Source organism: Setaria viridis, chromosome 5 (genome assembly GCF_005286985.2).
Source record: "Setaria viridis chromosome 5, Setaria_viridis_v4.0, whole genome shotgun sequence".
Taxonomy (NCBI): domain Eukaryota; kingdom Viridiplantae; phylum Streptophyta; class Magnoliopsida; order Poales; family Poaceae; genus Setaria; species Setaria viridis.
Window position 1 is genome coordinate 26,399,175 of NC_048267.2, and position 12,003 is coordinate 26,411,177.

The 12,003-nt window shown below is 49.0% G+C and overlaps 2 protein-coding genes across 2 annotated transcripts; both read left to right on the forward strand.

The window, feature by feature from the left end:
- Nucleotides 1-1,213: 1,213 nt before the first annotated feature.
- Nucleotides 1,214-5,429, forward strand: LOC117859306 (lycopene epsilon cyclase, chloroplastic). Its single transcript, XM_034742532.2, has 10 exons — nt 1,214-1,729; nt 2,867-3,038; nt 3,144-3,279; nt 3,379-3,592; nt 3,738-3,881; nt 3,967-4,074; nt 4,271-4,367; nt 4,451-4,579; nt 4,703-4,835; nt 4,940-5,429. Exons 1-10 carry the CDS (start codon nt 1,406-1,408, stop codon nt 5,103-5,105), a joined length of 1,623 nt encoding a protein of 540 aa, XP_034598423.1. The 5' UTR covers nt 1,214-1,405; the 3' UTR covers nt 5,106-5,429.
- A 134-nt stretch (nt 5,430-5,563) lies between these two features.
- On the forward strand, nt 5,564-8,581 carry LOC117859305 (U-box domain-containing protein 35). The gene is made up of 4 exons (XM_034742531.2): nt 5,564-6,040; nt 6,140-6,234; nt 6,308-6,432; nt 6,569-8,581. The coding sequence occupies exons 1-4, from the start codon at nt 5,836-5,838 to the stop codon at nt 8,418-8,420; spliced, it is 2,277 nt and encodes a 758-aa protein (XP_034598422.1). The 5' UTR covers nt 5,564-5,835; the 3' UTR covers nt 8,421-8,581.
- Nucleotides 8,582-12,003: the final 3,422 nt, after the last annotated feature.

Genomic DNA, 12,003 nt, shown 5'->3' on the forward strand with positions numbered 1-12,003 from the left:
TTCTATCTCTGTACGTACTATAATGTGAGACAATGAATCATAATGTGAGACAATGAATCATATTGTCTCTCTACATATTTACAAAATGAGATAATGAATCATATCGTAGTCGCCCATTTATAATCACCTGAATTTTATCCAGCTAGGTGCAGATTAATCATGCATAACTAGATGTGACATGCTCCGATCCAATCCCCAATAACATCCACAAGCCCACAACATGGGCAAAACCGATGCAATCTGAAGTGCGATGCTTGATGAAAAGGTATCCCCAGAGTATGTAGATTCATCTATACAATATTTGAAGAGTAAAATATAATATGAGCCTGTTGCAACCACTAACTCTTGGCAGAGTGCTATTTTCATTTCTTAAGGAATTATGAACCAATGTTTTGAAGGCGTCGCCTAGGCATCCAGGCGAACCCAGCTCACCATGGGGAATCAGTCCGCTTTGTCGCCTAGGCGTAGGCGATAAGGTGCGCACATGTTTCCAAAGTCGCCTTGTGGCCTTTAAAACATTGTTAAGAATGAATTTTATATGTTTGATTGAATTATCAGCTTCATTCAACGTAGTGGCCGTCCGTTGGATTCCATGTGGTAAAACTGGTACCACGTCATTGTCACATCAGAGAAAATGATGTTCAACAGTTTCAACATCCCAATAAGAACAACTCCAACTGAGTTGCTAAGGGGGTGCTAGAAGATGTTAGAGAAAGATTGCCTAGTGCTTCATGCTGGAGAAGGGGGTGCTTTGAAGCTCCACCTTAGATATGGTGTTTACTTTTGCACCTGGTGCTTTAAATAAAATAGTGTTTTATTTGTCCATCATTCCTTATCTGTTGCATGTACGGGTAGGGAAAGCTAACGCACATAAGTATTTTTTATAAAAAGTTGATTTTGCTTCAGTTTATAGGCTGAAGCATTTTGTTTGGCTTAGCATCTATATGATATGTCAAAATTTCACAAGTTTTGGAAAGATTATACGCTGGAGTAGCTCTAAATGTCTAAAGTACAAGTACCCGTCCAAAAGGTTCCAGCCCAAATCACACAGTACAGGGCCCTTCTATCCAGCCCAGGTCAACTCTGGAAAGCACCACGTCACTGACACGCGGGACGGGCAACGCAGCCGAAGAGTCACGGCCCCCGACGCCCTCGCTCCCGAAAAGCGAAAACCATATCCACGCCGCGGGGGCCCGTGACCAATCCACATCCGCCACGTGCCATATCCGGTATACCCCTCTCCCCGTGCCTCTCCTCTCCCTCCACAACGGCACAGCCGCAGCGGCCACCTCCTCTGCTCTGCTAGTCTTCGCCGCCGCCTCCGACCAACCGCCGCGGAATTCGAAGCAAGACAGCGGCGCCGGGAGAGGAGGTTGTGGGTGAGAGCCGGAGGAGGTGCGGCGCAATGGGGCTCTCGGGCGCGGCGATCTCCGCGCCGCTCGGCTGCCGCGGGCTGCCGCACGGGGCGGTCGGCGGAGGCAGCAAGGTGCGGAGGGCGGAGGTGGAGAGGTGGCGGCGGCGGGAGGGCGCGGGCTGGCGCGTGGCCGGACCGAAGGTGAGGTGCGTGGCGACCGAGAAGCACGATGAGACGGCGGCGGTCGGGGCGGCGGCGGCGGGCGTGGAGTTCGCGGACGAGGAGGACTACCGCAAGGGGGGCGGCGGCGAGCTGCTCTACGTGCAAATGCAGGCCACCAAGCCCATGGAAAGCCAGTCCAAGATCGCCTCCAAGGTTATTAGATTACTGATACTAATAATTCTCTAATCAATTTCTGTGCTTGTTCTAATGATCATGATTATAGATTTCGTCCCCTTATCTTGTACTAGTATTTTGGGATTTACTGGACATGAAATCCATAACATCTGCCACTATAAACTTTGATTAACATGTACGAGATAAAATTCATGTACATCGAAGCTTTCTATTTCTCATTTTTGCCTGTAACCGCACACCATTCATATTGTCCATCCATCAGCAATCGAACTTTATCTTTTTCAAGAGAAATAACCCCAGCCAAGTAGGTTAGGGTAATCATTTAAGAGCGTAGTAAAATATTGCACAATTCAGTATGGAACCACACGCGCCGTACTTCACGTGCTTTGGCTACAATGACGTCCGTGGAAACGGGTGGTGATGACTTGTCCATCTCCTCTTCGGCTGGTTGACACAGTTGATCATCGTTTATGTCCATTTGGAAGTGTATACTGTAGTTTAAAAGTTCTGAAATGCATTTTATCATGAAAATGACAGTAGCTTATCAGTTTTATACTATTACAAAGTGAACATTGTGCTGTAACTGTACTTGACTGCGATCTGAAAAATCTACTTAGGAACTGTCACAAGACTCAAGGTATTGTGATTGGTGGGGAGGGACAATGACTAGTCACTTCCATTTCCGGACTATTGTAAGAAGATAAATCACAGCCACACGTCCTAGGGTGTTTGCACATGAAGATCATGTCTCTTTTTTTTTGTTTACTACTTACTAGTTCCACCAACAGTATGATGTTGCCTGAATGCACAGTGATGTTGAATTCACTGGATTGTACACACATGGGCATGTCATTTACGGTCTAATGTCACGCAGTTTGACTTTGCTTTAATTTAAGCAGTCAAGTGGGTAGTCTAGGCACATGTAATCCCTCAAAATTATGCCATTTTTCCTAGGATTGCTCAAACCTTTGACGAAAACATGTGCTGTTAAAAATATGTGCACATTAACAATGTTTTAGTTCTTGTTTTATCGTAAACCTATTTTCTTAGGGAATGAAGTATTTCCTTACATGATGAAGTAGCTAAAAATCGTACTGGCATAGGTTCGCTGTATGGTTCAGGAAAAATGAATATGTGGTCTTTTCTTTTTCGCAGCTGCTGCCCATATCCAATGAAAATTCAGTACTTGATCTGGTTATCATTGGCTGTGGTCCTGCCGGTCTTTCTCTAGCTTCAGAGTCAGCCAAGAAAGGCCTCACTGTTGGTCTTATTGGCCCTGACCTTCCGTTCACGAATAACTATGGTGTGTGGGAGGATGAATTCAAAGGTATTATATTATTTGCATTGCTACGATGAAGAGTTTTTGCATAATATCTTTATCAACATAATTTACTTTGACGATACTTATTCTTTTCTCTCTTTTTCTGTCCAGATCTTGGTCTAGAGAGCTGTATTGAGCATGTCTGGAAGGATACCATTGTCTATCTAGACAATAATGAACCAATACTGATTGGCCGTCCATATGGCAGGGTGCACCGTGACCTGCTGCATGAGGAGTTGCTGAGAAGGTAAATTCTCATGTACCAATAATGGGATTCAAAAGTATGAATTACCAAGCAACGTGATATACTATGATTGACAAGTAGCAACACTTAAATCATTGGCAGATGCTATGAAGCTGGCGTTACATACCTCAACTCGAAAGTGGACAAGATCATCGAATCTCCAGATGGTCATAGAGTAGTCTGTTGTGAAAGGGGCCGTGAGATACTCTGTAGGCTTGCGATTGTTGCTTCGGGGGCAGCATCTGGTCGGCTTTTAGAATACGAGGTTGGAGGTCCCCGTGTCTGTGTGCAGACTGCATATGGAGTAGAAGTTGAGGTACACAAAGAAGCTGTTACTTTCAATTCATTTGCCATTTCATAATTTACATAATATCAGTGCTCATTCTCGTTCTTGATGAAACTTTCAACATAGCATTTGGTTACTAGTTATATGTTCTTTCAGAATGATTTGAATTTTTCAGGTGGAAAACAATCCATATGATCCCAGCTTAATGGTTTTCATGGACTACAGAGATTGTTTCAAAGAGAAATTCTCGCATTCTGAACAAGAAAATCCAACTTTCCTGTATGCTATGCCTATGTCATCCACACGAGTTTTCTTTGAGGTCTGTATGGAACTTCCATTACATCTGTGATTCTACAACCAGTACTTCCATGCTTCAAAGTTTCCGATCAAATTCTTTATCACAGGAAACATGCTTAGCCTCTAAAGATGCGATGCCCTTTGATGTACTTAAGAAAAGGTTGATGTATCGGTTGGATGCAATGGGAGTTCGGATCCTGAAAGTTCATGAGGAGGTAAGAAGTTAAGGGTCACTAGCATGTTCGGCTATGATTCTTGCCGCTGCGCTGCAGCTGCGCCTGCAGCACCAACAACTCTGGTTCCTGTAGTTTTAGAAGGCTAGCAGCTGCAGCAATCTCAGCCAAACAGCTTGTTACTTTCTCATTCATATGTATTGTGAACATAAACTGAAATGCTGAAGCTTGGTTTCAGGAATGGTCCTACATTCCTGTTGGAGGTTCCTTACCAAATACAGATCAGAAAAATCTTGCATTTGGTGCTGCAGCAAGTATGGTGCATCCTGCAACTGGTATGGCCAAATCCTTAATTTTTACACACCATGTCCTTCCTTGCAATCTAGCTGATATTCACAACGTGTTGGAAAATTCATAGGCTACTCAGTGGTCAGATCTTTGTCTGAGGCTCCAAGATATGCCTCTGTAATATCAGATATCTTAAGGAACCGAGTTCCTGCGCAATATTTGCCAGGAAGTTCTCAAAATTACAGTCCATCAATGCTTGGTAAGTATTCTGCTGGTTTTTACTCTCATAGACATCACTTCTGGACAAGTACAGCTTCAGTCTTTTTAAATTTTAGACAAGTGAGCAAAACCTTCTGCTTCTAATTGTTATATGATGTTTCAGCTTGGAGAACACTATGGCCTCAAGAAAGGAAACGGCAACGCTCATTTTTCCTTTTCGGATTGGCATTGATCATCCAACTGAATAATGAAGGCATACAAACATTCTTCGAAGCCTTTTTCAGGGTGCCGAAATGGTAGTTTCACTTTTGCCCTGTTTTCAGTCTATTTTCATAGAGATTCGGTGTACTGAAGGTAACAATTTCCAAGAAGTTTTGACAGCCATTGTTATTGTCAACAGGATGTGGCGAGGGTTCTTGGGCTCAACCCTTTCATCGGTAGATCTAATACTATTTTCATTCTACATGTTTGCGATAGCTCCGAATCAATTGCGAATGAACCTCGTCAGACATCTACTCTCTGATCCGACCGGCTCAACAATGATCAAGACCTACCTGACCTTGTAAAACCAAGTCACCAGTCTGCAAGAACTCTAGAAACTGTACAGTTTTGTAGTTGTATATAACTTAGAGGGGATCTGAGGGGTTACTTTTCTTTTTGCCGTTTGACGGCGGGTCTCGGTGTCACTGGCATGATATAGAATACGCTTGAAACTGTTTATGTTTGCTATGGTGATGGGATAGGGAAGCACATGGTGTTGTCATGCTGGAAGAACACAAGTAGAAAGATCAACTGATGGTCATGGTTCCTGGATTGGCCATTTTTTGGCCTTCTGTCTCTTGTATTTGTTTCCATCCCTGTCTTTGCTATTTCAAGGCTTTTTACATGCATGCCCAATCAATTACACCCTTATTTTAGGTTGCTCAATTCCAAGCCAAAATGTTTTTCTTTTCCAACAATATTTGCACAAAGAGAAAATTATTTTTTTCAAAAAAAGATGTGCAAGAATAGTATGAGGCTGTCCTTGCTCCTGTGCCATGCATTTAGCCTGCAAGATGTAGAGGAAGGATTGGACAAGGCCTGTTGGAGACAAAGGTTGGAGGCAAGGGAGAGAGGAGGAAGAAGGGCAGGAGGAGAGGCGGAACACCCCGTCTCCCTTCACCTCTCTGCCTTCTTCTCCCGCGCCCCCATCCTCCCGCATCCATCGCACGACCCACCGACCGGCCAGTCACCAGCGTCCATCTCGGTTGGTGTGGCCGCGGCGGCTTGCCACAATCACCGGACGGTGGCGGCGCGATGCAAGGGGGCCCACTGAGTCCGGAAGAGTACCGGGCCGCATCGCCGCCGGCGCTTCTGCACCAGCCGGCGCCCACCATCGTCGTGGCCATCGACCGGGACCGGAACAGCCCGCTGGCCGCGAAGTGGGTCGTGGACCACCTCCTCTCCAGCGCCTCCCACGTCATCCTCCTCCACGTCGCCGCCCACTACCCCGCCGCCACCCGTACGTCGTCGTTCTCATCGCCGCCGTAGCCATCGCCGGCCGGTGTTCCTTCATGCAGCAGCGGCGGCTGAGCTATGGTTTTCGTTTGATGATGTGCAGATGGATTTGCGTTGGCAGAGACGACGCAGGGTGCGCTGGAGGCTGAAATGAAGGAGATCTTTGTCCCCTACAGAGGATTCTTCAACCGAAATGCTGTAATGACTAATGACAAATGCAAAGCGTCCAAATTTGCAATCTTGTGTCTGATGGTATCATTCATGTTTACAGCAGGTGGAAGTATCCGAGGTGATATTGGAGGAGGCAGACGTGTCCAAGGCCATTCTAGGTTACATCACTGCAAACAAGATCCAGAGCATTGCGCTCGGAGGAGCCTGCAGAAATGCATTCACCAAGTAACGCAAATTTTCCACTTTCTTTTTTCCATCAATTTTTCTTCCGGATTGCACGTATGATTCAACGGAGAATCATCGACAGACACTAGTTAAAACGCCCTGAAATGAAACACTGCGTCCTCTATAATTCGAGCAGGAAATTCAAGAACGCGGACGTGCCGTCGACCCTGATGAAGTGCGCGCCCGACTACTGCAACATCTACGTGGTGGCCAAGGGCAAGTCCGTCAACGTCAGGCTCGCCAAGTGCGGCGTTCCGGCCGTCACCGGCGCCGACATCCTCCCGGACAACGAGTCCCTCCGGGGAGCCGTCGGGCTGTACTCTCGGCGCGGCTCCAGGGGGCTTTTGCCGCCGGCAATGCCCGATGCTCGGCGCTCCGTCGACAGCCGCTCCACCCTGCCGGAGCTCACCTCGCGGCCGCCGTTCCGCGAGCGATCGCTCTCGTCGTCAGCCAAGCACGTGATGCCTGCCGGCAAGGACTACTCCGACGCGTCCTCCCGGTCGACGCGGCACGAGTCCCTCGCCGAGCTCGACTTCGGGCAGAGCACGCGCTTCTCCTCCATCGACTTTAGCGAGAACCTCGACATGTCCACGACCCTCGCTGCCAGCCCCGGCGGGGAGCCCATGTCACCGGCCACCTGCCAGGCGCAGCGGGAGGTGGAGGCCGAGATGCGGCGCCTCCGGCTGGAGCTGAAGCAGACGATGGACATGTACAACGCGGCGTGCCGGGAGGCCATCAACGCGAAGCAGCGCGCCAAGGAGATGCAGATGCTGAAACTGGAGGACGCGCGGCGGCTGGAGGAGGCCCAGCACGCGGAGGAGGCGGCGCTGGCGGTGGCCGAGATGGAGAAGGCCAAGTGCCGCGCGGCCATGGAGGCGGCCGAGGCGGCGCAGCGGCTGGCCGACCTGGAGGCGCAGCGGCGGCGCAACGCCGAGGTGCGCGCGCGACGGGAGGCCGACGAGAAGGTCCGCGCCCTGGACGCCATCACCAACCACGACTTCCGGTACCGCCGGTACCACATCGACGAGATCGAGATGTCCACCGAGCGCTTCTCCGACGAGCTCAAGATCGGCGAGGGCGGGTACGGCCCCGTGTACCGCGCCTCCCTCGATCACACCCCCGTCGCCATCAAGGTGCTCCGCCCCGACGCGCACCAGGGCCGGAAGCAGTTCCAGCAGGAGGTGGAGGTGCTCAGCTGCATCCGCCACCCAAACATGGTGCTCCTCCTCGGCGCCTGCCCGGAGTACGGCTGCCTCGTCTACGAGTACATGGACAACGGCAGCCTCGAGGACCGCCTCTACCGGCGCGGCGGCACGCCGCCGATCCCGTGGAGCCAGCGGTTCCGGATCGCCGCGGAGATCGCGACGGCGCTGTTGTTCCTGCACCAGACCAAGCCGGAGCCGCTGGTGCACCGGGACCTGAAGCCGGCCAACATCCTGCTGGACCGCAACTACGTGAGCAAGATCAGCGACGTCGGGCTGGCGCGCCTCGTGCCGCCGGCGGTGGCGGACAGCGTCACGCAGTACCGGCTAACGGCGACGGCGGGCACCTTCTGCTACATCGACCCGGAGTACCAGCAGACGGGCAAGCTCGGGGTCAAGTCGGACATCTACTCCCTCGGAGTGCTGCTGCTGCAGGTGGTCACCGCGCGCCCGCCCATGGGGCTCACGCATCACGTCGAGAAGGCCATCGACGCCGGCACCTTCCACCAGATGCTCGACATCACCGTCAAGGACTGGCCTGTCGACGAGGCGCTCGGATTCGCCAAGCTCGCGCTCAAGTGCACGGAGATTCGGCGGAGGGACCGGCCTGACCTCGCCACCGTCATCCTGCCGGAGCTCAACCGGCTAAGGAACCTCGGCATCGCCTACGATGCGAGCGTCACGGCCGGGCCCAGCTATGGCAGTGGCGACGGTGGCGTGCAGACCACCGTCAGCTCCCCAACAGTGGGTGGTGGCGGTTCGTCCTGGAAAACGGCGGAGAGCTAGCGGCGGCGCGGTCCTGTCCTGTGTCAGTTAGAGAGCGAGCTTTTTAAACGGGGAGAAGACTCTTTCTTCCTTTTCTTTTTGCCGAGGGTTCAATCCAAAAATCTTGGTGTATGTACAGTTTTCTGAGTATGAGAAATACTAACACGTCTTGCAGTGCTCTAGAGCCTCTCTCACCATTTTAACTTCTGATTTGATTTGAGGGTCACGGCTGCCTACCCATCAATCCTTGATGAACGTATTTCTGTTTGACCCACCTTTATATAAACTACTCACGGGCAGGAAAAAGTTGAGCGGACATAAAGCAGTATGCCAACAGGAGAAAGTTGATGGCCATGTACCTTCTTCGACTCTATCCACCGCTCATTAAAATCACAGAATAGAAAAATTACACATGACCATCTTGTATCTCATATACAATACAATAAAAAACATAAAATCAAATCATGAGCATGTAACTTATATTTTTATTTAGTGGTTTTGGCCCACATTTTTATTTGGTGTGTTTTCTTTCTACTAGCACATGTACCACTCGGCTATATCAGCTACCTCCTCACTCATCCACTCACTCGCTACGCAACACCTGGATAATTGGTAGTACACCATTGTACTTCCTCCGTTCCAAATTATAAGTCATTCTAAGAATTTTAGAGAGTCAAAGTATCTCAAGTTTGACCAAATTTATATGATAATATAATAACATTTATAATGTCAACTAAGTATCATTAGATTCTTTATCAATTATATTTTCATAGTATATCTATTTGATGTTATAAATCTTTATATTTTTCTCTATAATTTTGGTCAAACTTGAGATGTTTTGACTCTCCAAGATTCTTGGAATGACTTACAATTTGGAACGGAGGGAGTAGTACTTAACCATGGTGAAAATTGCGATGTCAATCTCTCGTCTCCTCACCCACTCACTCGCTAAGCAAGACAGGAATCATTGGCACACCATTGTACCAATCATGGTAAAAATTCAACATACAACCTAAATTCAGCATGGAGCCATCCACCATCAAGTACACCATAAAAATAAATAAGTAGTACATGGAAGTTGGGAGGAATCAAAATTAAAATTGAATGAAGATCCAACGAGGGAAAATGATTGCAAAGTTTTGCGTACATGTACACATATTGCAGACAAGCTCTAGCGTTAAGCTTTGGAGGGTCTCGTCAAGAATTTTGGTGAATTTTCAATTTCTAACCTAACACCTTAATTTTGGAGCAGATTGGTAGCCACAAGCGTCTTGATTTCCTCCTCTTTCAAGGATGACCGCTTCCAAGCGCAAACAGGAGTTGGCGGCGCAGTCTGGTCCGTCTTCCCGTACTTGGGCGCCGGCAACTGCGACTCCTTCTTGTCAGACTTCTTCTTCTTCTCCTCCATGGTAGGCTTGACAGCAGCAGCTTTTCTCCCCATCCTTGATGTCACGAGTTTCTTCTGTCGCATATGCTCGGGGGCTGAGTGGTGGGGGACGGTGGCGCTAGCGCTCGTAGATTGAGCAGCGGTAGCGCTAGGGCTACAGTGTGGAGATTGGAACAGCAGATGGCAAAAGTGAAACGAAAGGGATAACTTTCTCCGTTATTTATAACTGCAGTGTAGTAACAGTAGCATGGATAAAGGAATTTCAGGTTTAACGGATCCGCGGATTTTGTGGATTGGCGGTTACCTCTATTTTCGGAAGATATCAGATTTCCTTTCAAAGATGGTCACGTTGACCAGAGGTTGACCCTTATACCCACCAAACTAGTCGGTAAAAAGCTTGGGCCTGTGTGCCACGTGCCTATTTACAAAAAGTTTTTTCTCTGGGTTTTTAAGGGGAAAGTGATACAAATTACAGATTAACCCTCAACCTGATTCTTCGATTCAACCTAAGGTTCGGGGGTTACTCCATATGGAGTGCGACTTTCGTGTTACATGAGATTCTTGGATACAAGACTGTGTTACATGAGGCTTGAGCACATTCTAGCTGCATGGCAGTTTTTTGGTACTTTTGAAGATTCAACTAGATGAAGTACTTGAAGAGTACCAACACTAGTCGGTGAAGTCTACAAAAGTACTTGGAACTGTGCATTTGACTAAAAAGTACTCGGGAGCTTTTGTACATACATATATGGACCCACCAGAAGGTTTGGATAGTCCTAAATATGGGGCTGGATATCGAGACGTATCTGACATGGGGATTATTGTGACATCCTAGCCCAAGGCTTAATAGGATTGATAGAATACTCATACCAACAAGTTGCAACTTCTTTTTCGGAAGCTCATCCTCAAAGAACTTCGAGGTTGAGCTTGCTTGGCCCGGAGCAATTTCGGGATGGGTGACCGACCGGGAAGTTCTTCCCGGGTGCGCACGAGTGAGGACAAAGTGCGCAGAAAAGACTTGTGTTGGTCTGTGAGGGAATTCTTGATATCCTAGAGAGCTGCCAGGTGTAAGCGGGCCCGGCCCCGGGGGGCACGACAGCATGGCACTGGACACACGAACGTGGCCAAGAGGGGACATTCCTGGCTTGGGGTTGACCGACGAGGGCGTCGGTCTTCTAAGGGGGTGAGTATGTGACATCCTGACCCAAGACTTAATAGGATTGATAGAATACTCATACCAACAAGTTGCAACTTCTTTTCCGGAAGCTCATCCTCAAAGAACTCCGGGGTTAAGCGTGCTTGGCCCGGAGCAATTTCGGGATGGGTGATCGACTGGGAAGTTCTTCCCGGGTGCTCACGAGTGAGGACAAAGTGCGCAGAAAAGACTTGTGTTGGTCTGTGAGAGAATTCTTGATATCCTAGAGAGCTGCCAGGTGTAAGCGGGCTCGGCCCCGGGGTGGGGGGGGGCGCGACGCCACAATTATGACGCTGGACAGTGTAGTCTACGTGGCAAGATAGAAACTAGTCGAGGATTATGAAAAGTACTTGTAGCAATAAGAGTAGAACTCGTCTAGTCGAATCCGACTAGTATTCTTGTAACCAACTGACCTGTAACCCTGCCCCCGGCAATATAAGGAGAGGCAGGGACCCCCTCCAAAGCAGTTCAATCCAACCAACACACAGGACATAGGCTATTACGCTATTTAGTGGCCCGAACCTGTCTAAATCATGTGTCTGCATTTACCTTCGAGTTCCTAATCTCGACGAGCCCCACTAACCAAAACACTACCTCGGGCACCCCCTTCGGTAGGTTGCCGGGTCTAAACACCGACACTACGGTGCCGCTGTGTAAGGGTAGAGCAGGGGTTCGGAGATTTTCTCGACTTGCGTGAGAAAGGTCTTCCTTTTAGTGAAGTGCCCAGGGGATAAGAATAGAACTCGTCTAGTCGAATCCGACTAGTATTCTTGTAACCAACTGACCTGTAACCCGGCCCCCGGCAATATAAGGAGAGGCAGGGACCCCTCCAAAGTAGTTCAATCCAACCAACACATAGGACATAAGGTATTACGCTATTCAGCAGCCCGAACCTGTCAAAATCATGTGTCTGCATTTACCTTCGAGTTCCTGATCTCGACGAGCCCCACTAACCAAAACACTACCTCGGGCACCCCCCCTCGGTAGGTTGCCGGGTCTAAACACCGACACTACGGTGCCGC